This window comes from Coregonus clupeaformis, chromosome 4 (assembly GCF_020615455.1).
Source record: "Coregonus clupeaformis isolate EN_2021a chromosome 4, ASM2061545v1, whole genome shotgun sequence".
Classification (NCBI taxonomy): Eukaryota; Metazoa; Chordata; class Actinopteri; order Salmoniformes; family Salmonidae; genus Coregonus; species Coregonus clupeaformis.
Genome location: NC_059195.1, coordinates 17,434,793 through 17,460,488, shown reverse-complemented (window position 1 = coordinate 17,460,488; position 25,696 = coordinate 17,434,793). Strand labels below are relative to the sequence as shown.

At 42.1% G+C, this 25,696-nt stretch overlaps 2 protein-coding genes across 4 annotated transcripts in view; one reads left to right on the top strand and one right to left on the bottom strand.

Moving 5' to 3' along the window:
* b3galt1b (UDP-Gal:betaGlcNAc beta 1,3-galactosyltransferase, polypeptide 1b) overlaps positions 1 to 5,189 on the top strand; it is a 162,302-nt gene extending 157,113 nt beyond the window's left edge. For both annotated transcript variants that reach the window (XM_041864950.1, XM_041864958.1), the window contains exon 3: positions 3,597 to 5,189. In XM_041864950.1, coding sequence (XP_041720884.1) covers positions 3,840 to 4,829 — 990 coding nt within the window. In that variant the 5' untranslated portion in view covers positions 3,597 to 3,839 and the 3' untranslated portion in view covers positions 4,830 to 5,189. The remainder of the gene's footprint in view (positions 1 to 3,596) is intronic.
* A 7,322-nt stretch (positions 5,190 to 12,511) lies between these two features.
* stk39 (serine threonine kinase 39) overlaps positions 12,512 to 25,696 on the bottom strand; it is a 31,316-nt gene continuing 18,131 nt past the window's right edge. The window contains exons 15-18 of one of the 2 annotated variants that reach the window (XM_041864984.2): positions 16,666 to 16,718; positions 16,035 to 16,103; positions 15,709 to 15,773; positions 12,512 to 13,707 (exon numbers count right to left, since the gene is read on the bottom strand). In XM_041864984.2, the coding sequence (XP_041720918.2) occupies positions 13,633 to 13,707; positions 15,709 to 15,773; positions 16,035 to 16,103; positions 16,666 to 16,718 (262 nt within the window). In that variant the 3' untranslated portion in view covers positions 12,512 to 13,632. The other variant, XM_041864991.2, reaches the window with a different exon arrangement.

The following is a 25,696-nucleotide window of genomic DNA, read 5'->3' as shown; positions in this document are numbered from 1 at the left end:
CCACAGTCTAGTACCGCCACAGTGTCTAGACATCTCTGAATTGCCCCAAAATATGAGGGGGTTATACAATATATGGGTGTGAGATTTCAGTAGGCTCAGTAATAGCACAATGATAGCAGTGTATTATTCTCCCCATAGATGATAACATTTCCACTCCAGGGGAAAAACGTATTACTGAGCGATGTTCCCCTTCACCAGCATACAGTGGGGAAAAAAAGTATTTAGTCAGCCACCAATTGTGCAAGTTCTCCCACTTAAAAAGATGAGAGAGGCCTGTAATTTTCATCATAGGTACACGTCAACTATGACAGACAAAATGAGGAAAAAAAATCCAGAAAATCACATTGTAGGATTTTTAATGAATTTATTTGCAAATTATGGTGGAAAATAAGTATTTGGTCAATAACAAAAGTTTCTCAATACTTTGTTATATACCCTTTGTTGGCAATGACACAGGTCAAACGTTTTCTGTAAGTCTTCACAAGGTTTCCACACACTGTTGCTGGTATTTTGGCCCATTCCTCCATGCAGATCTCCTCTAGAGCAGTGATGTTTTGGGGCTGTCACTGGGCAACACGGACTTTCAACTCCCTCCAAAGATTTTCTATGGGGTTGAGATCTGGAGACTCCAGGACCTTGAAATGCTTCTTACGAAGCCACTCCTTCGTTGCCCGGGCGGTGTGTTTGGGATCATTGTCATGCTGAAAGACCCAGCCACGTTTCATCTTCAATGCCCTTGCTGATGGAAGGAGGTTTTCACTCAAAATCTCACGATACATGGCCCCATTCATTCTTTCCTTTACACGGATCAGTCGTCCTGGTCCCTTTGCAGAAAAACAGCCCCAAAGTATGATGTTTTCACTCCCATGCTTCACAGTAGGTATGGTGTTCTTTGGATGCAACTCAGCATTCTTTGTCCTCCAAACACGACGAGTTGAGTTTTTACCAAAAAGTTATATTTTGGTTTCATCTGACCATATGACATTCTCCCAATCCTCTTCTGGATGCACTCTAGCAAACTTCAGACGGGCCTGGACATGTACTGGCTTAAGCAGGGGGACACGCCTAGCACTGCAGGATTTGAGTCCCTGGCGGCGTAGTGTGTTACTGATGGTAGGCTTTGTTACTTTGGTCCCAGCTCTCTGCAGGTCATTCACTAGGTCCCCCCGTGTGGTTCTGGGATTTTTGCTCACCGTTCTTGTGATCATTTTGACCCCACGGGGTGAGATCTTGCGTGGAGCCCCAGATCGAGGGAGATTATCAGTGGTCTTGTATGTCTTCCATTTCCTAATAATTGCTCCCACAGTTGATTTCTTTAAACCAAGCTGCTTACCTATTGCAGATTCAGTCTTCCCAGCCTGGTGCAGGTCTACAATTTTGTTTCTGGTGTCCTTTGACAGCTCTTTGGTCTTGGCCATAGTGGAGTTTGGAGTGTGACTGTTTGAGGTTGTGGACAGGTGTCTTTTATACTGATAACAAGTTCAAACAGGTGCCATTAATACAGGTAACGAGTGGAGGACAGAGGAGCCTCTTAAAGAAGAAGTTACAGGTCTGTGAGAGCCAGAAATCTTGCTTGTTTGTAGGTGACCAAATACTTATTTTCCACCATAATTTGCAAATAATTTCATAAAAAATCCTACAATGTGATTTTCTGGATTTTTTTTCCTCATTTTGTCTGTCATAGTTGACGTGTACCTATGATGAAAATTACAGGCCTCTCTCATCTTTTTAAGTGGGAGAACTTGCACAATTGGTGGCTGACTAAATACTTTTTTTCCCCACTGTATCTGTGTCATAGAGTGCAGTCAGACAGAGCACTGCCAAAACCAGAGCTGCTCTGGACCAGGGAGACAGAGAGCTCACACCATCAGTACCTCTATTCTATCTGTCATATTATTTTCAACCTGTCTTATCTTTAAAGGGACATTTGTCCATGTAAGTTTAATGTGGAGGATTACTGTGGACACATGGTGGACTGAGATGAATCTGTTCTCAAACATTAAGTATTGACTTACACTGTAGTCATTTAATCAGTTTGATACAAAGGGGGCTTTTTAACCCCAGGTTTTGTTTCCATGGAGAATAACCGCAGATGCAAATTGCGAGGGGCTCATTCTGGAGCATTTGCTATCATAAATAGCATGCAGGGATGTGTCCTCAGCTCACTGCAGTGTCATAAAACAGGTGCTTGCCAAGGTCGCTTATCATATGCAGGAGCATAACAAAGTGCCTGTAATGTCTCTGTCTGAGGAAAAGATTTACAGCAAGAATTAAACAGACAAGCATTTTGAAGTAAACACCTTCCTTATACCGCCTCAGTCCAGCTCTGAAATAATAAACAGTTATGTCAGAAGATATTTGTTCTGGTTCTTTTTTTCCCTCCCTTTCTCTTTTTGATGGATAAAAAGTAGATCAGACAAATCGTTTAGAAGATATGCCTACTGGCTTGTAAAATGGTTTTTAGTGACAGATGGACAAAAAGATCAAATCAGATCAATGATGTTGATTCTGCTTTCTCTTTTGTTGCTTCCGTGTCCCCAGTATAGTACAGTACTCTAATAATGATATGGCTTTCATAAGACGTAAATCTGATAAGTCCTTTAATGTGCCACGTTCAATGTCACTATTTTAATATGCTTTTGTACTACAGATTTCATTTCAAAATGTGCATCTCAGTTATTGTTATAGCTACCATAGGCATAAGTATTCTACGTGGTCTTGTTTAATATATACAGTCCATTATGTTAATACGTTTGAAATTGGAAATGTGTGCAGTAGAGTCTTACCATTTACTACCTCTGGCCCGCCATTGCAGTGTTTTATAAAGCATAAGGGTGTGTCTAGCTATAAAGTGTGTAGCTCTATGCCAAGTATCCTGTGTGTAGCCAAAGCACTAACAACATGCACTTTGTTTTAGTCTGTAATAGACACTAATTGCCCAATTATGCCAACTCCAGAGATTTCTAAACTTACCACTACCACTAATTAATAAGAATATGATCTTTCTTACTTTACCAACAACATGTAGTGTCAGTTTTTTGTGTTTGGTGAAGGTTTTACAGGCTTGGTGTCAGAGTTATATTAATACACTGAATGGGGATGCACTCTTTCTAGGACCGATAGGGGAAGATTGTGGCACTATTGGCAGTATTTAACCATTTCCTAAATGTGTAAGGCCTTGTGTGAGAGATACTGATTAAATCAGACTGCATTCCTGTACAATTTGAGTAGATTCTCTCACAGGACTTCGGATACAGAAATGTATAGACTTTTCAATTATCCAAAAGATCAAAATACTTTTTCAATGTCCCTGAGCTGGTTTTTGAGCAGCTGAGAACTCATACAATTCTGTGTTAGCATTTTATTTTATGGTGCACCCCACTGTGTGAAAGCTGAGCTTAGTCTAGAGGCAGTACAAATATATAACTCTTGTCAAAAGCTGTTGGTTATAACTGCTGAGTACTGATTTTAGAGAAACTCTAACACTACTTGATAAAACTTGTTATTATTTTATTTAGCAGACCGGTGTGCTTTCTGAACCAATCAAGACCTATCTGTTTGTTCTGGTGTTAACATATTATTTCTCTATTTTTCAGATGTAAATGGAGAAGCAGAAGTGTCAAGAAGAAAAACAGGACATCTGCACAGTTTCAAACGGGATTTGCATTAAAAGGCAAACAACGACATCCCATCACTTCTCTCTAAAGCAATCCATTACTGACAATTAATGTCAAGCAGCACATCAGTGCAGCGTTATGCTGCCTTGCTGGAAGAAACACTGCTAATGGAAACAAAGCCTTTTAAGATTCAATACATTAAATACATATAAATGCAGCAGAATGCCTTCAAAAGTCTCATGCTTGTACGTGTTCACAGTCGTTTGCTGGGCAAGTGCTCTTTGGTACTTGGGTATATCCCGCCCGACATCCTCCTATGTCAGTGGGCAGATGTCTTTGCCTATCCGGAAGACTGTGAAAACCCTTAAGAACACAACGTTCAGCAACATCCGGACGCGAACGCTGAACCCACACGCCTTCGACTTTGTCATCAACGAGCCTAAGAAATGTGAGACCAACACGCCCTTCCTGGTCATCCTTATCAGCACCACACACAAAGAGTTTGATGCCCGTCAGGCCATCCGGGAGACCTGGGGCGATGAGAGCACCTACAGCGACATCCGCATCATCACCCTCTTCCTGCTGGGCCGCAACACGGACGCCGTCCTCAACCAGATGGTGGAGCAGGAGAGCCAGATCTTCCACGACATTGTGGTGGAGGACTTCATAGACTCGTACCACAACCTCACCCTCAAGACCCTGATGGGCATGCGCTGGGTGGCCACCTTCTGCTCCCAGGCCCAGTACGTCATGAAGACAGACAGTGACATCTTCGTCAACATGGACAATCTGGTCTACAAGCTTCTGAAGCCCACCACCAAGCCCAAGAGGAGGTACTTCACGGGCTACGTCATCAATGGAGGTCCCATCAGAGACATGCGCAGTAAGTGGTACATGCCCAGAGACCTGTACCCCGAGGCTAAGTACCCGCCCTTCTGCTCGGGCACGGGGTACGTGTTCTCAGTGGACGTGGCTGAGCTGATCTATAAGACCTCGCTGCACACCAGACTGCTCCACCTGGAGGATGTGTATGTGGGACTGTGTCTGAGGAAGCTGGGCATCCATCCCTATCAGAACAGTGGCTTCAATCACTGGAAAATGGCCTACAGCCTGTGTAGGTACCGTCGTGTTATCACTGTCCACCAGATTTCACCGGAAGAAATGCACCGGATCTGGAACGACATGTCCAGCAAGAAACACCTCAGATGCTAGCATCTGTGGACAACTTGGACCCTTCTTCTGTTTTCTCTCAACCTGGTGTTCTAACAAAGTTGTTTTCATTTTCTGACAACATTAGTTCTCTATAGGCTACTAGTATACTTGTACTGAATCCACTGTAGCTGTTGGGTGCATGAGGCTTGTAAAGTGCATGTTCTCATTCAAACACACACTAGTCATTTTGTAATCTCTGGTTTAGAATTCCAACTATAGACTTCAACAACTCATTTTGATGAATATTTACTCTGTACATTTCCAAGTGAAACCAGAGAGGTATTATTGAAAGAGAAAACGATGTACAGTGGGGAGAACAAGTATTTGATACACTGCCGATTCTGCAGGTTTTCCTACTTACAAAGCATGTAGAGGTCTGTAATTTTTATCATAGGTACACTTCAACTGTGAGAGACGGAATCTAAAACAAAAATCCAGAAAATCACATTGTATGATTTTTAAGTAATTAATTTGCATTTTATTGCATGACATAAGTATTTGATACATCAGAAAAGCAGAACTTAATATTTGGAACAGAAACCTTTGTTTGCAATTACAGAGATCATACGTTTCCTGTAGGTCTTGACCAGGTTTGCACACACTGCAGCAGGGATTTTGGCCCACTCCTCCATACAGACCTTCTCCAGATCCTTCAGGTTTCGGGGCTGTCGCTGGGCAATACGGACTGTCAGCTCCCTCCAAAGATTTGCTATTGGGTTCAGGTCTGGAGACTGGCTAGGCCACTCCAGGACCTTGAGATGCTTCTTATGGAGCCACTCCTTAGTTGCCCTGGCTGTGTGTTTCAGGTCATTGTCATGCTGGAAGACCCAGCCACAACCCATCTTCAATGCTCTTACTGAGGGAAGGAGGTTGTTGGCCAAGATCTCGTGATACATGGCCCCATCCATCCTCCCCTCAATATGGTGCAGTCGTCCTGTCCCCTTTGCAGAAAAGCATCCCCAAAGAATGATGTTTCCACCTCCATGCTTCATGGTTGGGATGGTGTTCTTGGGGTTGTACTCATCCTTCTTCTTCCTCCAAACACGGCGAGTGGAGTTTAGACCAAAAAGCTCTATATTTGTCTCATCAGACCACATGACCTTCTCCCATTCCTCCTCTGGATCATCCAGATGGTCATTGGCAAACTTCAGACGGGCCTGGACATGCGCTGGCTTGAGCAGGGGGACCTTGCATGCGCTGCAGGATTTTAATCCATGACGGCGTAGTGTGTTACTAATGGTTTTCTTTGAGACTGTGGTCCCAGCTCTCTTCAGGTCATTGACCAGGTCCTGCCGTGTAGTTCTGGGCTGATCCCTCACCTTCCTCATGATCATTGATGCCCCACGAGGTGAGATATTGCATGGAGCCCCAGACCGAGGGTGATTCCATTTTCTAATAATTGCGCCAACAGTTGTTGCCTTCTCACCAAGCTGCTTGCCTCTTGTCCTGTAGCTCATCCCAGCCTTTTGCAGGTCTACAATTTTATCCCTGATGTCCTTACACAGCTCTCTGGTCTTGGCCATTGTGAAGAGGTTGGAGTCTGTTTGATTGAGTGTGTGGACAGGTGTCTTTTATACAGGTAACGAGTTCAAACAGGTGCAGTTAATACAGGTAATGAGTGGAGAACAGGAGGGCTTCTTAAAGAAAAACTAACAGGTCTGTGAGAGCCGGAATTCTTACTGGTTGGTAGGTGATCAAATACTTAATGTGATGCAATAAAATGCAAATTAATTATTAAAAAATCATACAATGTGATTTTCTGGATTTTTGTTTTAGATTCCGTCTCTCACAGTTGAAGTGTACCTATGATAAAAATTACAGACCTCTACATGCTTTGTATGTAGGAAAACCTGCAAAATCGGCAGTATATCAAATACTTGTTCTCCCCACTGTATATGTCAGTGTAAATCTCTATCTACTTTATGCCAAGTTCTCATGCTGTTTTGGGGGATGGTACTTCCTTACAGCGGGACAAAGCCTCACCCACATCATGTTTCATCCCTCCTACCAGGCTTATGGATGGTCAACAGTTGTAGGCTACACTACAGTACATACAATTTTAAATAGCAAATAATGCTGCAACAATGACAACAACAATATCTTTATTCTGCAAACGTAGACCATGTGCGAATGTCATTGGTTATTTTCTATTGTTGCCATTTAATAAGAAATGAATACATCTCTGCTGGATGTACTTTAACGCTAGTGGTAGTGATGGTCATTATTACCCAGTGTTCAAAGCTACATGTGGGTCAAAGAGATGCTATAAATGTGATTTTGCCTGGATATCTTTGTTTACATATTGGTGTAAATGTAACTGCCTCTTTTTCTGGAAAGAGCTTTTTACATTTAGATGTAATTTATCATTTTTACTCTCAAAATTATTTTCTTACAGTGTACTTTAAGAATTTAATGGTGTCATGCTACATGCTTCTGATCAAACAGGCTACTATTACTGTACTGTACGTAGAGAGCGGATTCATTAACACGACCAAGTATCAACAGACATTACATTTCATCTTGTGCAAGTGACAATTTACATAGTAACTATTATCTAAATTCCTACGTGAATGTATTATCATGTGTATTTGGCATATCTTTACTGAAGCACTGCTAAAGAAGTAATGGGAAATGATTATATTTTATAGAACTTGGTTGGCTGTTATGGCCCAAATGTCATTTTCAAGTGTTCTTTTTATTTTTTTTAGTATTTAGTATTATAAGCTATTGTGACATTTGACTGTGAAAGCATAAAGTTCTATCCTGAAGGAGGTTGTTGTGATATACAGTATGTTTTTTACATAAAAAAAATATTCATACTTGAAAAGTAATGAAAACTATTCAATGCCTTGTATACTTGTTGATCCTTAAGTGAAAGGGGATACCTACTCAATTGCACAACTGAATGCATTCAACCGAAATGTGTCTTCCGCATTTTTTTATTTGTTTTATTTCACCTTTATTTAACCAGGTAAGCCAGTTGAGAACAAGTTCTCATTTACAACTGCGACCTGGCCAAGATAAAGCATAGCAGTGCGATAAAAACAACAACACAGAGTTACATATGGGGTAAAAAATACATAAAGTCAAAAAATACAACAGAAAATATATATACAGTGTGTGCAAATGTAGCAAGTTATGGAGGTAAGGCATTTAACCCTACCACTCTGAATCAGAGAGGTGCAAGGGGCTGCCTTAATTTACGTCCGGGGAGCAGTTGTTGGGGGTTAACTGCCTTGCTCAAGGGCAGAACAGCAGATTTTTCCCACCTTGCCAGCTCAAACCAGCAACCTTTTGGTTACTGGCCAAATGCTCTTAACCACTAGGCTATCTGCCACATTCATGTTGATTACATTTGTTTGGGGATTAGATTTGTTGAATTTCTGCTACTTGTATGGATTTTCATGTTCATCAAATGTTATATTCATCAACAAACTCGAGTACCATCCATAAAATTACATCCAGCAGAAAATATTTTCATAGTTCCATGTAAAAGTGTGCATTTGTAACATTTGGGATTTTCAGTGGATCAAGCCAGTTCAACTCACTTTAGGTACAGTTGAAGTCGGAAGTTTACATACACCTTAGCCAAATACATATAAACTCAGTTTTTATTTTTATTTTTATATATATATTTTTTTATATATATTTTGTAGGGGGGGGTAGAAGGATTACTTTTATACTATCCCAGGTATTCCTTAAAGAGGTAGGGTTTCAAGTGTCTCCGTAAGGTGGTCAGTGACTCCGCTGTCCTGGCGTCGTGAGGGAGCTTGTTCCACCATTGGGGTGCCAGAGCAGCGAACAGTTTTGACTGGGCTGAGCGGGAACTGTGCTTCCGCAGAGGTAGGGGGACCAGCAGGCCAGAGGTGGAAGAACGCAATGTCCTCGTTTGGGTGTAGGGACTGATCAGAACCTGAAGGTAAGGTGCCGTTCCCCTCACAGCTCCATAGGCAAGCACCATGGTCTTGTAGCAGATGCAAGCTTCAACTGGAAGCCAGTGGAGTGTGCAGAGGAGCGGGGTGACGTTTGAGAACTTGGGAAGGTTGAACACCAGACAGGCTGCAGCGTTCTGGATGAGTTGTAGGGGTTTAATGGCACAGGCAGGGAGCCCAGCCAACAGCGAGTTGCAGTAATCCAGACGGGAGATGACAAGTGCATGGATTAGGACCTGTGCCGCTTCCTGTGTAAAGTAGGGTCATACTCTGCGAATGTTGTAGAGCATGAACCTACAGGATCGGGTCACCGCTTTGATGTTAGCAGAGAACGACAGGGTGTTGTCCAGGGTCACGCCAACGTTCTTTACACTCTGGGAGGAGGACACAATGGAGTTGTCAACCGTGATGGCGAGATCATGGAGCGGGCAGTCCTTCCCCGGGAAGAAGAGCAGCTCCGTCTTGCCGAGGTTCAGCTTGAGGTGGTGATCCAACATCCACACTGATATGTCTGCCAGACATGCAGAGATGCGATTCGCCACCTGGTTATCAGAAGGGGGAAAGGAGAAGATGAATTGTGTGTCGTCTGCGTAGCAATGATAGGAGAGACCATGTGAGGATATGACAGAGCCAAGTGACTTGGTGTATTGAGAGAATAGGAGAGGGCCTAGAACTGAGCCTAGGGGACACCAGTGGTGAGAGAACGTGGTGCGGAGACAGATTCTCGCCACGCCACCTGGTAGGAGCGACCTGTCAGGTAGGACGCAATCCAAGAGTGAGCCGCGCCGGAGATGCCCAACTCGGAGAGGGTGGAGAGGAGGATCTGATGGTTCACAGTATCAAAGGCAGCAGATAGGTCTAGTAGGATGAGAGCAGAGGAGAGAGAGTTAGCTTTAGCAGTGCGGAGAGCCTCCGTGACACAGAGAAGAGCAGTCTCAGTTGAATGACCAGTCTTGAAACCTGACTGGTTTGATCAAGAAGGTCATTCTGTGAGAGATAGCAGGAGAGTTGGCTATAGACGGCACGCTCAAGAGTTTTGGAGAGAAAAGAAAGAAGGGATACTGGTCTGTAGTTGTTGACATCGGAGGGATGGAGTGTAGGTTATTTGAGGAGGGGTGCAACTCTCGCTTTCTTGAAGATGGAAGGGACATAGCCAGCGGACAAGGATGAGTTGATGAGCGAGGTGAGGTAAGGGAGAAGGTCTCCGGAAATGGTCTGGAGAAGAGAGGAGGGGATAGGGTCAAGCGGGCAGGTAGTTGGGCGGCCGGCCGTCACAAGTCGCAAGATTTCATCTGGAGAGAGAGGGGAGAAAGAAGTCAAAGCATAGGGTAGGGCAGTGTGAGCAGGACCAGCGGTGTCATTTGACTTAATAAATGAGGATCGGATGTTGTCAACCTTTTCAAAATGGTTGACGAAGTCATCCACAGAGAGGGAGGAGGGAGGGGGAGGAGGATTCAGCAGGGAGGAGATTTCTTTCAGCTTTTATTTCTTTCATCACATTCCCAGTGGGTCAGAAGTTTACATACACTCAATTAGTATTTGGTAGCATTGCCTTTAAATTGTTTAACTTGAGTCAAACGTTTCAGGTAGCCATCCACAAGCTTCCCACAATAAGTTGGGTGAATTTTGGCCCATTCCTCCTGACAGAGCTGGTGTAACTGAGTCAGGTTTGTAGGCCTCACTCGCACACGCTTTTTCAGTTCTGCCCACACATTTTCTATAGGATTGAGGTCAGGGCTTTGTGATGACCACTCCAATACCTTGACTTTGTTGTCCTTAAGCCATTTTGCCACAACTTTGGAAGTATGCTTGGGGTCATTGTCCATTTGGAAGACCCATTTGCGACCAAGCTTTAACTTCCTGACTGATGTCTTGAGATGTTGCTTCAATATATCCACATCATTTTCCTTCCTCATGATGCCATCTATTTTGTGAAGTGCACCAGTCCCTCCTGCAGCAAAGCACCCCCACAGCATGATGCTGCCACCCCCGTGCTTCACGGTTGGGATGGTGTTCTTCAGCTTGCAAGCGACCCCCTTTTTCCTCCAAACATAATGGCCAAAAAGTTATATTTTTGTTTCATCAGACCAGAGGACATTTCTCCAAAAAGTACGATCTTTGTCCCCATGTGCAGTTGCAAACCGTAGTCTGGCTTTTTTATGGCGGTTTTGGAGCAGTGGCTTCTTCCTTGCTGAGCGGCCTTTCAGGTTATGTCGATATAGGACTCGTTTTACTGTGGATATAGATACTTTTGTACCTGTTTCCTCCAGCATCTTCACAAGGTCCTTTGCTGTTGTTCTGGGATTGATTTGCACTTTTCGCACCAAAGTACGTTCATCTCTAGGAGACAGAACGCATCTCCTTCCTGAGCGGTATGACGGCTGCGTGGTCCCATGGTGTTTATACTTGCGTACTATTGTTTGTACAGATGAACGTAGTACCTTCAGTCATTTGGAAATTGCTCCCAAGGATGAACCTGACTTGTGGAGGTCTACACTTTTTTTTCTGAGGTCTTAGCTGATTTCTTTTGATTTTCCCATGATGTCAAGCAAAGAGGCACTGAGTTTGAAGGTAGGCCTTGAAATACATCCACAGGTACACCTCCAATTGACTCAAATTTTGTCAATTAGCCTATCAGAAGCTTCTAAAGCCATTACATCATTTTCTGGAATTTTCCAAGCTGTTTAAAGGCACAGTCAACTTAGTGTATGTAATCTTCTGACCCACTGGAATTGTGATACAGTGAATTATAAGTTAAATAATCTGTCTGTAAATAATTGTTGGAAAAATTACTTGTGTCATGCACAAAGTAGATGTCCTAACCGACTTGCCAAAACTATAGTTTGTTAACAAGACTTTTGTGGAGTGGTTGAAAAACGAGTTTTAATGACTCCAAACTAAGTGTATGTAAACTTCCGACTTCAACTGTATCTGCCAAACATCAACATGCCAAATAGTGTCACATTGCCTATTTCTGTAACTTGTATGTAATAAATGGAGACACTATTTGGCTGAAAGGACACCTCACCGCTTCATTGCCTCTTCCATACAGATTTGGGAGAATTTACCCTCACAAGGTTGTCTAACCTGTTCTAATTCACATTAGGACATTGTAATGTTAACATTTACAGTAATTTAGCAAACGCTCTTATCGAGTGCGACTTCCAAGAGCAATTAGGGTTAAGTGCCAGATTTTTCACCTAGTCGACTCGGCGATTCAAACCAGAGACCTTTCGGTTACTGACCCAATGCTCTTAACCGCTAGGCTACCTGCCATCCATATTATTGTATTATCACTGTCCGCTTTGAACAGGATTACTTCAGTTAGGTAACTTTTAAGAAGATCAACATATCTATTGCAGCTAAATCAATACCAAATCAACTCAACACAACTTTAGTTTTAATAATAGCAATTTATTTGTTGCTCCTCTGCAGGAATTTTTTATCAGCTGATTACAGAAAGGGAACAAAGATAATATGCGGAAATGGTACAACTACTGTACATAGAAAACACAATAACTTACCTCTTAAAATAATGTATTTAGTACAAGTTAATATTTATTTACCACTTCAATACTTTAGAAAATAATTTAGAGCTACTGTACTTGTTTGGACAAACGAATGGCTCATCAACCTTTCAATAGTTTCCTTTGGGTTTCGTTTGCAGATGCATTGTTATACAGTACATTTTAGAGAATAATATGTAGGAAAAAACATCTTGTAGTGCAGTAAGACAGAGCAAGAAACAAAAATGTTCAAGATTTTATCAATTAACTTGGCTTCCGAAAACACATTAACTGAAGCATATTACAGGATTAAGGTTTGGGTTATGGTTAAAATGACCATTATCTAATGACAAAGCATACAGGTTAAATTCTCATTACAATTCATAACACGAGTCTCCCAGGGCTAAGCATTGTTTTGTCAGGTGCATATACTCTGCCCCAAAAGTGCATTGTAGCTTGTCCTTAACTATTGACTTGAGAAAATACTACCATTGAGTTGTATCACTGCTGGAATATAGGCATGTATGTTTGTGAAATGGTCCAAACAAACCAACATGAACAAGTTCTGCTGTTCGTGGACTGACTCATTACCTACGTTCTTAGGCACAGATTAATGAACAAGGCACCTCTAGCATTTTTAAGCATCAACACTGTCGTATGAAGAAGCAGCACATTACACGTCAGCATTCAGGTTTCGCCTTCCGTCACTTTCACCGAAAATGGGTCCCTTAAATGTATTGGTTTACTATCATCTATACACAGTACAGTTAATTCCTTTTAAAACATTCATTATGTTATCATGAAAATGTGCTTTTTCCATCAATAAAATAAAATACATCTTACATTCTGAACAGGGGCTACAATACAGACCTATGAGGAACATTTCTTTATCTCAAATGAGTGGTCTGAAATGGAAGTTGAAGAAGAATATATTTTTCACTGTGAAAACACAACAGTGAGAAACAAATAAACGGCATTCTCATTGTAATAAATAAGTAAGAGCTTCGCTGAAAGCAGAGGTAACATGATAAAAAAAAATAAAAAAAATCCTAAGCCACTTTGTTTTATCCCCAGCTATTACAGCCTGTGTACATATTTAGTTTCCTGGGCTGAATCCTGGTCCGTGCGCTGTTCTGGCCTGGTGGGGGTGGGGGTGGTGGGAGGGGGTCTTGGCGGTGGAATGTCGTAGGGGGGATGGTCGGAGGTGGGGGGCTAGCGGAACTGTGACAAAGCTGGGCATCAGGGAAGGGAGGGGAGAATGGAAGAAAGGAAGAAAGGGGTGTGTGCGGTGCTTCTCGGTCTGTCTGTCTGTCTGCTCTGACCTGCCTCCTCCATTTCAACTGCTTTGCCAAGATGAGGAGGGCATCAGCTAACACTCAGCTGGGCGAAGCCGATCAGCTTCACATCGTCTGGGATCTCTGTGTCATCACAGCCAGAAACCTGATGGAGGAACAGATTAAAAGGGTTGATAAGATCCTAACAGCCACCTACACAGCCACCTACACAGCAAGATCACCAGACATAATCCAACACCCAATGAACAGCTGTACCCTAACAATCAGGATTGGCTTTGGCACTGATCCTACTTCAGGAAGTAAGCCCCTGGTTAACAGATGAATATTATTTTGACGTGTTTGGTCTTAAATCCTTTACAACCAAGAAAAACATTGAGCACAGGAGAGATGTGTCCTCTTGTAACAGGACATGAGAGCATGGTAGAGGAATTACAGTCCTTTAAAAGATGATTAGCCAATTAAACATTTATGGAGAGAGCTTTTAAAAGTATCTACAGTATTTTTCCCTACACCCAAGGTAGAACAATGTTATTAATCCATTTAATAATAGAACATGCTTCATATCTACAGAGACAGCGTCTTAACAGCTCTTTCAATTACTACATCAAGGTATTTTTCATTACTGTTATGACTAGAACCATGTCTCTAGACATCATGTGGCACAAACAATGCAAAATGCACAACGATCATTTTAATTTCCCTTCAGGTATTCATTTAATCTATTAATTAATAATATTATGATGCAACAGCTTCCACTGTGACTGGTTGCAGTGAAATCCACAGCACTCTCCTGTGTTATGTGCTTTGTACTGAAAAATAATATGCATGTTCCTTGTTTAAAGCTCTATGACTATGTTGTACAGGTCTGTGTTGCGTTTAATACGGATGATATAGGCGTCCTTAAAATAGTGCCACAAGGCTTTTTATAAGTAAGTACAGGACTTCTAAAAAGATGGTTACAGCAGGCATGCCTTTATTTTTTTAAGAAACACATAATGACTTTGTCTGCACTTGGCACTGATAACTCCACTAAAGCCCTCCAGAAACTAGAGAAAAGCGCTGATGAAATACAAGTTGTATTTTATCGACAGGTTCACTTGAGAGTGAGCATTTCTACTGCTAAATCCTAAACGAATGATGCTCCTATGCTGCCCCACAAGGAGGCCTTATTACTGGCAACACACATTCAGATTGGTTTGAGTGGAGTCCCTGCGAGGCAATCGATATCTCTTTTTCACTTCACTATCCCCCCCTGGAAGTGGTACAGTGTGAGTCAGTGGTCCAATATCTCCCCCCTCCAGCATGGAGAGGGGCTTTGTCTCTCCCCGGCGTCTGTGGCTGCAGCTGTCTGTGTAGAGGCCGCAAACATAATTCAGTGTTTTTGGTCGATATTTGGAGTTGAGTGGCTCTTTGTGACTTTGTGCCGCCTGGACTGGAGCAGTGTGTTAACAAATAGAAATGGGAAAGTGCTCTGGCCAATATATATACCCAACCAGGCCCCAGCCAGCAGCACAGTCTGGCTGCTGCCGCATTAAGTCCTCTGATGCAGTTCTGCACTCCAGAGAGTCTCCGGCGACATTCACCATCTGCCGACAAGACGTACAGTACATGGCAGAAAGGGCGAACAGTGATGTACTGTGACCCACCGCACAGATGTTGTTTACCTCATCCACACCTTCTAAAAGGGTGCTAAAAATGTGCCCTAACACTATGGCAAATCCACCGGGATTGTCATTAATTGCTTCCTTTTAAGTATTCTCTGTAGAGAATATGCATTGTTTTGCTCGGTGTGGATCAATGTAAATCACATAGCGCCGTGCTCGGGGGGAAGCATATGCGCAGATTAGGAGCGTCACCCATCAGTTACTCCACTTAAAAGGACAAAGTCAGTGCTGCGACACGCCTGTCATCAGATTTCTCCCATTCTCTAGCACCACTGCTCATTTGGGATTTGAATAGTGTGTCTATTTCCAGACATCACAACCCTAGAGCATTGTCCTTTAATATACATATTATGACAGTATATTTTCTCAAGTCAATTCATCTGTGTGATGTAACGTTGTGGTTTTTGGAAGCATCCCTCTCTTATTTCATGTAGCTATCTTGAGACATGAGGTGGTGTGACATTTATCATCTGGGTACTCACCAGTTTAAAGGTCAACACTTTGTAGGTAGCCGGGTCATCTACAATCTTTTGAAGGTTAGCAGCAACTGAAAGGTAATGTTATATATAGAGAATGCAAGCGTTAATAGTGTTATTACACAGTCACATCAGAGGGATATGATTATTTTGGAAATACCAGACCTGGGTCAAATACATTTGTCAAATCTGTTCAAATACTTTAACTGTGCTTGATTTAGTTTGCCCATTGAAATAGTCCCAGACGTACAAACTCCAAGCTAAATCAAGCGCACCTCACATGTGGAAAATACACCCTGCAGTACAACAGAAAACAAGGATGAGACATTTACCGACAACAACATCGTGTCCATTGACAAGACCAGCTGAGAACAGTTCCTGGGAAACCCCAACAGCAGTGTCTATGGAGAGAGCAACACACAGCATTAGAACCAGGTGAGAACAGTTCCTGGGAAACCCCAACAGCAGTGTCTATGGAGAGAGCAACACACAGCATTAGAACCAGCTGAGAACAGTTCCTGGGAAACCCCAACAGCAGTGTCTATGGAGAGAGCAACACACAGCATTAGAACCAGCTGAGAACAGTTCCTGGGAAACCCCAACAGCAGTGTCTATGGAGAGAGCAACACATAGCATTAGAACCAGCTGAGAACAGTTCCTGGGAAACCCCAACAGCAGTGTCTATGGAGAGAGCAACACACAGCATTAGAACCAGCTGAGAACAGTTCCTGGGAAACCCCAACAGCAGTGTCTATGGAGAGAGCAACACACAGCATTAGAACCAGCTGAGAACAGTTCCTGGGAAACCCCAACAGCAGTGTCTATGGAGAGAGCAACACACAGCATTAGAACCAGGTGAGAAGTTAACATGTGACATACGGTACTACACTTCAATACAAAATACAATATGGCCGCTAATGAAGACATTATAACATGAGCTTCTTCACTTTGTGCAGCTTTTACCTCGGCCAGGAGTGAACTCAAACCGGATGTCATTCAGCTCCTTCCTGGAGTTCCTAAGGAGAGAGATGAGAAGCTGATTAGTATAAGATGTGTCACATGTGACCATGGAACCCAACAGGCTGTCCTCCATAGGAACAGACAGGAGGTCCAGGACTTAGTTAGTCTGGTCCCAGATCTGTTTGTGCTTTAGACAACTATGGCACGACAATAGTCAGATGAGTTGGCTACAGCACAAACAGATCTGGGACCAGGCCAAGAGTCGCTGTATGGTCTATTTTATTTAGACTGTCTGAGGAGCCTCCAGACAAGCAGACCCCCAGGAATAGTGGAATGGAAAAAGACAGCCTGGCTGCCACATCCACACTTTAACACTACAAGTCTCTAGGCTTAACACACTGGGCCATGTTAAGCAGATCAATGTTTTTTTCTTACTAACTGCTTAAGTCAGTGTTACTACTAGCTACTGTAATATCATCCTGTATTTACTGACAACACAGTTGGTGAAGCATTAGTGCGGAAATTTTAATCCTTGCATGTGACTAGTGCATATTAAATAGGCAGCACTGTCAACTCAATATATTAGATTATCTTGAGTTGCCATGAATATAAATACTTTTATGATGCACTGTAAGTCTTGTGAAGGGTTCCAAAGAACAGCTGACTGATGGTAATAGTAAACAGTAAACACCATGTTTATAGAGCATTGGCCAAACCCTCACTCTGCTCTGTGTACCAGTGGGGCACATACATATAGTTTGGGCAAAACGAACATACGTACAGTATATAGCCTATTGTGGTGACTACAATGTCATCAAACCAGCAGGTGACGTGATCAAGACAGCAGGTGAAATGAATATCTTAGATGGCAGAAATGCAAATGTAGAAGTTCCCTCTGCACCACAGGCAATAGAAGGCTAACATGATTATGCCAAAATGTATCAGCAGGAAAAGAGGCCATTACAGAGAATCTCAATGGGTTCCAATAAGTAGATATTGTAACTGTGCTAATGCAATCACGTACTTGCGGCTGTGGAAGATTGACAGATTTGGAGATTTGATTTGGATTTGAAGTGTTCTTGCAGTGGAATGACCAGAATAAGGAAATACATATTTCCAGCAATATCTCATGCCCATTTGAATCACTATGGTTACATGTACAATGTTTAAATTCACTCAAACAGTGTAATTGTTGTTGTCTGTCGAAATTCAAAAGTAGTCAGAACGTATTTTAAATGACCATTAATGACAAACATTTTCACAAGCCGCATTTTAATTAAACCATAATTACATTTTCACAAGGACTTTAAGTCCTTGGTAAACCTAATATGAGTTATAATTAATAAAAGCATGTCTGAGGTATGCTACTGCCTGAAGTGTTTCTACAATCTGAATGTCCTTGACCTTTATATACAGTAGCTCTGGTTTAGGAGAATAAAACAGATGAATTCCTCCATGAAGGCGATCTGGGGAATTTCCATATTTGTCACATGCACATGATTGATCCTTCACTGAGGTCAGATGAAGTGTTGAAATGCAGCTGAAACAGAGAATATTGAAGCTCAATTGCAATGTATTATTGGTCTTATGTAAAACATGTAGAATATTTTCTTCTTAGGGTGACAGAAGAAGTACAATAGCAGAAGGTTGGCTGAGGATAATGATGTTAAAAAGGCTTTAGTAGTTCCGCATTTTAATGTAGCACATATGACTCAGTAGCATATGACTCAGTACTACCGCAGCCTACTCATTTATACAGCCTTCTTATACAGCAACTTCAATCCGGCAAGACAAGACGATGCCCCTCCTAAGAAACTGCATGATAGGACACATTAAGTAAAAGTCCATCCGCATGTCTAACATATGTCAATTTTACACTGTGCAACCCCAGGTAAATTCTCTCTAACGTTTCCATTAATACAGTACATGGTGAATTTAGTCATAAAAACTGCTCCCTACACAATGACTGATGGGTGTGACAGCTTTAAAAGGAGGAGAGCGGCTAGGCAGGCTATTGTACACAGCATTGTGGGAGTGGATTCATTTGGGTTGTAATTAAGCTGCATAAATCACATCCTTATAAGCCCGCCTGCTAGCCCCTGACACACATTTCACAGGAAATGTTGCATGTAAGGAACAGATTTAGTTCTGCGAGAGAGAGAGAGGATTTCCATCAGCTGCCTGTGAGTCAACTTTACATGTCCAATTCTGCAGATTTGCAGCTAGAGAGAGGAAACTTGAGCTTAGCAGATGGATGTAGGATGTCTGCAATCTCTCCATTTCATCCATGGACAGTGGGAGAGCGTGCTGTAAGGGATGTAACCACATCTGTGTCAGAGGGCATGAGCCCGGCGTCTCTATTTGCCTACTTAATCCTCCTCCAGAGAGATCGGCAGCAAATGTCTGGAAAGTCTCTGTCCGATTACATTGTGGGAGGTAAATAAATTGCGGAGGACTGTCGGAGCTAAGCCGCACACACAGATTGAGAAACCGTTTAGAAGTTTTAGGGATTTAATGTGCTTATTTTAAAATGTCAAAGTTTTAGGGATTTAATGTGCTTCTTTTAAAATGTCAATCTCCCAGAGTCTTGCTACCAGTGTTAAGATTTTCCTAAATAACTGTGTAAAGTTTCAAGTTTTATCAGCACAGGGACAGAATAAGACCACGATTTTGCTCAGTCATCTTCAAATCCCAGCATACCACACCCTCCAAATGAATCACCAGAGATGCCAGTGGGCACTAGCAAGCATTGGGGAGATTGGAGTGTTTACGAGATAAAGCATGAACTGCAATAATTCTTGGGTGTATAGAAAGGTGTTCTATTTGTTAAAACAGATTTCCCCTGGTAGGAAATGGGAGCTCAGGCAAACACTTGACTGGCAAACACTGGGACTAAGGGCTTACTCAGACTGAAAGAGAAGTGACAAGTTCGCAAGTTTACATTACAGTAAAAGGTCTAGCCGAGGGTATTTTCGCAAAATCTCTAGGCAATCTCTCATAGTGAGAAGAGACTCTGAGAGAAAGTGCCAGTCTCAGGTCCCTTGAGTACCTCAGGTAATGTTAGTCTAAAGAACACATTAACACTTCTGAACTGCACTCTGTAACTGAAGCTGTTTACAGTCTGTCCTGGCCAGAATTATGATTGGTATGTTGGGAAAGTTAGCTGTAAAGCTCTGAGTGTTTACCGCAGTTCAAGACCGAGGCCAAATAAAACAGATGGTCTGTTGTGTATCGACTACACAAGAGTCCTCTAAATCCTGTGTCGCAGTGACGGGGGTAATTTCTTAACACACCAACAAACACAATCAATACACACACCTGGGGGTAAACTGGGGAGTGTTTGGAATCAGAGGAGAGGTACTTCAGAGCTCCAGCCTAGAAAATGCCTACATGAATGGGCCCAGTATGTGAGAGTAGACAGTGTTAATGTGCCAGTAATTAATTTGGGATGGATTATGCTGGCAAGTAATTTGGCTTCCTCATATTTTGGCTTCCTAGTGGAGGAAAGTATAGCTCATAGTTTTCTATATATGACTAATTGAAAGGGGTTTAATTTAGTTTAAACACTGCAAAGCACAACAGCCACATCTGCCTGGAGCTATGTTGGTTCATTGGTAGACTTCTATCCTCCCATCATTACATATACAGTACAATCAATCAGCAAACAATTGCCAGTGAGGATGACATGTCAATATCAGTGCCAAAGTACTGTTTCATGGAGCAGATCAGATTATTTATTCTGTACAAAATAGAAATGTTCAAGACCCAGGTCATTCAAACTTTTCCTGTTGTTCTTATTGTCTTTTAATTTCAGTTTCCTGCTGGTTCAAGTCCCCCAGTGTGTCTGAGAACCTTTCTCTGTTTCAGACATACATCAACATCCCATCTGAATACAGTTCTCTGAAGAGCCTTCATTGACGGGTTCAGAATAGCATAAATCATTTTCTAATCAGCCTTAACACCCTCATCAGTTTTGGGAAGATAATTGATTGTGCTGTGTTGTTCTTTCAGATGCAATTACGTTTTTCCAATTAGCTTTTTATTTTTCCCAAGAGAACCTCCACAACACAATACAGCTCTAATACCACCAGATCTCTGTTCATGATTTTACTCTTCGGTGAGGCAATTGTTGAATTAGAACATAATTACATTTTAATCTGCATTGATTATCGTGATTACAAAGGTGAAAATAAAAGTATTTTGGAAAAACAACAATATCAATCTAATAATCATTGTATGGAGGAGTATTAGTAACATAATATTATGATTGGTGGAATGTGGAGTGTTCTATCTTATAGGCTGCAGATCAATCACTGATTAAAATATTAAGATGTATCCATAAGAGAGTGATTACTGTAATGCCATTGTGACTGGAGAGAGATATAGCTGGCACTATTCCATATGAGCTTTAATTGGTAGAGCATGGCGCTTGTAACGCCAGGGTAGTGGGTTCGATCCCTGGGACCACCCATACGTAAAAATGTATGCACACATGACTGTAAGTCGCTTTGGATAAAAGCGTCTGCTAAATGGCATATTATTATTATTATTATGCTATAGGTTTCAGGTTGAATCAGGTTGGATAACTGCAATACTCCCGCTACTCCCCCTATGGACATTCATAACCCCCCCGTTACTTTTACTCTGCCCCCACCCCAACGACATTCATCATTGTTGCAGTTGTTAATATGTATATTATTATAAATAAATAAATATTAAAATGTTTATTGTTTTTATTTCACTCAATGGTCATGCTGCTGCTCCCCCTGTTGTCACCCCGTCCCAGTGGACATGTATTTATTCATCACTGCTACAGTTGTTATGATGTATATAGTGCTATCTCTATTTCTATAGTTGTTTTTTATTACCATTTTCATTATTTAATTTCACTTAGTCCTGCATGATGGAGCTCGAAGCCTACGAATTTCACTGTACCCTGCAATAACACCTGCAACCCTGTACATGTGACTATTAAACACTCTGAATCTCTTTCCCATTCTGTTTTCCCACAACATAAATTAGATTTGAATGGAAATGAACTACAGTGATCTCACTTGTCCTACCATTATGTTAACTAGATAGCAAGCAAAGAAACAGTGTAAGAATTGTAAGAAAACATTTCCCAACCTCCCTGGGGATGCCCTATGAAATATGCAAAATAACATTCATTTCTGTGATTCCTTTGCTCCCTCTAACATGCATCTTCAGTACCCTCAGTATGTTTCCTACACTTAGGCTTCTGTATATCTTCCTCTCTCCAACTCTGACTTCTCTTCAGTTTAGCCTTAATCCTGTTGTCAAGCTCTCAATAAATCCTGATTTAAAGTCACGTCGCTGAATCTCTAACATCTGTTCCACCCCTCCTCTCAGACAAAGAGGTCTGTCGTTCTCCACATCTGTCCTCAAAAGTATGGTTGCATCACAAATGGCACACTTCAAAAGTAGTGCACTAGGGAATAGGGTGCCATTTACCTCCCTGCACTGTATCTGCTTATAAGGACCTACTGTTTGTCAGTAAGTCTGACCAGTGACCATGTCATCTTTTGATCCTCTGGGGACTGTGTACAGTAGACCTCTTTAGGCTGGTGCATTACAAACTATAGCGGCATACATGTTTTCTGTCATGTGAAAAGAGATGATGAGTGCACATGATAGTGTTATAATGTAACACTGTTGTATCACTGCACAGTTTACAGCATATTTCAAAAGCTGTGAAATTCACCCCTGTACAAAGGTACTGTATCTTCCCAGCGAATCGAATGTAATGTAATGCTCTGTCAAGTGCTTCCAGAACTACTTTTACAGTTCATGGACTAAACAGGGTTATAGAGAAACCTCTATGCAAATACATCTACATCGTATTTCTCCATAATGCGTGTCAAAACCGATTGCAATAAAGCTCCATTCATTATCACTCTATGGGAGATTGGGAGTTGCATTTGAGTTTATCTGAAGTCCTTCGGCTAAAAGAGGGCTTGAAATGGAGAGGCCTGATAAATGAGCTGCTCTCTTTTGGCTGCTGCGTGACAGGGACTGACTGTTTCAGCACAGAACAGAGATGTGGATCTTGTCAGTTGACTTTTGACTTAATCTATCAAGACACGTCACTGAAATCCATTTGTTGTGGCGAGACTGCCCTCAGCGCAGAGCAGGATTGGTTTAATACATATCACATACAGCAAGCCACTTTATCTCTCTGAGTTTGGGCTGATTCTACAGTACATCGCTCCCCATACGCTGCAAAGAAAAACAGGCTCAAACGCCTGCAATGAATGGAACTCTGGGCACTGAGAAATAGCTACAGCCCCACTGCTCACAGAACTGTACATTTATTTACATGTCAGGGTTAGAATAATTACACTTCTCTAGTAGCCAACCCTCTAGTTGGCCTGCTGGTGTGCAGTGGAGGGGACGGCTTTGTGTGTTGCACAGCAGGCCTGGGGAGGGCCCTTCAGATGCTGACTGTTATCTCATCAACCCAGAGTCTACTCTGCACCCAGTGCTGCATTCAACCCATCAGGGAGCAGAAGGCAGACTTTAAACTGTCCAGAAATATTCCATTGTCTATGACTGTGGCAGTGTGTGTGTGTGTGTGTGTGTGTGTGTGTGTGTGTGTGTGTGTGTGTGTGTGTGTGTGTGTGTGTGTGTGTGTGTGTGTGTGTGTGTGTGTGTGTGTGTGTGTGTGTGTGTGTGCGTGCGCGCGTCACAGTTTTGCACATTTGCCTTGCATATCCTGCTTTCAGACATGGTGTTTAAATCTACTTCCATTTTGCTGAGGGGGAAGTAAAAAGGATCTAAATGCAATGCAATAAATATATTATTGGGAAAGGATTTGAGTGCTTAGAGGAGTCTGAGGCCAAATCAACACTAGTTATCATATCATAAAAAGACAGCATATATAAACAGTGATAAATCTGAGCCTAAATCTAATCCTAAAGCTATTCCTTATTGGTCACAAGTCTTGCTACAGCCTTGAATTGTTTTTTTTTTGCAATAGGTCTTTAACCTGGCAGCTACGTCCCAGTGGCTGAAAGTGTCTGGACTAGCTGAAATTAAGGTTAAGTCAAGTCAGGTCAGTGTTGGTAAGTCTGGTGGCAGCGCAGGTCATTAACAGCCCTCTAATTCAGGGATGGGGAACTGGCGGCCCGCGGATCTATCCCCCCCCCCCCAACAAAATATATACACTGAGTATACCAAACATTAAGAACACCTTGCTCTTTCCATGAAAGGCTGACCAGATGAATCCAGGTAAAAGCTATGATCCCTTATTGATGTCACTTGTTAAATCCACTTCAATCAGTGTAGATGAAGGGGAGGAGATATTAAACAAGGAATTTTAATCCTTGAGACAAGTGAGACATGGATTGTGTATGTGTGCCATTCAGAGGGTGAATGGGCAAGACAAGAAATGTAAGTGCTTTTGAACGGGGTATGGTAGTAGGTGCCAGGCGCACCGGATTGTGTCAAGAACTACAACGCTGCTGGGTTTTTCAACAGTTTCCCATGTGTATCAACAATGGTCCACCACCCAAAGGCCATCTAGCCAACTTTACACAACTGTGGGAAGCATTGGAGTCAAAATGGGCCAGCATCTCTGTGGAATGCTTTCGACACCTTGTACAGTCCATGCCCCGACAAATTGAGGCTGTTCTGAGGGCAAAAGGGGGGGGCTGCAACTCAATATTAGGAAGGTGTTCCTAATGTTTGGTATACTCAGTACTGAACAAAAATATAAACACAACATGTGTTGGTCACATGTTCCATGAGCTGAAAAAAAAAAGTCCCAGACATTTTCCATATGCACAAAAAGCTTATTTCTCTCAATGCACAAATTTCTTTACATCCCTATTAGTGAGCATTTCTCCTTTGCCAAGATAATCCATCCCCATGACAGGTGTGGCATATCAATAAGCTGATTAAACAGCATGATCATTACACAGGTGCACCTTGTGCTGGGGACAATAAAAGGCCACTCTAAAATGTGCAGTTTTGTCACACAACACAATGCCACAGATGTCTCAAGTTTTGAGGGAGCGTGTAATTGGCATGCTGACTGCATGAATGTCCACCAGAGCTGTTGCCAGACAATTGAATGTTCATTTCTATACCATAAGCTGCCTACAACGTCGTTTTAGAGAATTTGGCAGTACGTCCAATCGACCTCACAACCGCAGACCACGTGTAACCACACCTGCACAGGACCTCCACATCCGTCTTCTTCACCTGCGGGGCTGAGGAGTATTTCTGTCTTTAATGAAGCCCTTTTGTGGGGAAAAACTAATTATATTTGGCTGGGCCTGGCTTCCCAGTGGGTAAGCCTGGCTGCCAAGTGGGTGGGCTCTCCAAGGCCCACCCATGGTTGCACCCCTGCCCAGTCATGTGAAATCCATAGATTAGGGCCTAATTAATTTTTTCTATTGACTGATTTCCTTAAATGAACTGTAAATATACAGTACCAGTCAAAATGTTGGACACACCTACTCATTCAAGGGTTTTTCTGTATTTTTACTATTTTCTACATTGTAGAATAATAGTGAAGACATCAAAACTATGAAATAACACATATGGACTCATGCAGTAACCAAAAAAAGTGTTAAACAATTCAAAATATATGTTTTATTTAAGATTCTTCAAAGTAGCCACCCTTTGCCTTGATTACAGCTTTGCACACTCTTGGCATTCTCTAAACCAGCTTCATGAGGTAGTCACCTGGAATGCATTTCAATTAACAGGTGTGCCTTCTTAAAAGTTAATTTGTGGAATTTCACTCCTTCTTAATGCGTTTGAGCCAATCAGTTGTGTTGTGACAAGGTATACAGAAGATAGCCCTATTTGGTAAAAGATCAAGTCCATATTATGGCAAGAACAGCTCAAATAAGCAAAGAGAAATGACAGTCCATCATTACTTTAAGACTTGATGGTCAGTCAATACGGAAAATTTGCAGTCGCAAAAAACATAAAGCGCTATGATGAAACTGGCTCTCATGGAAAGGAAGACCCAGAGTTACCTCTGCTGCAGAGGATAAGTTCATTA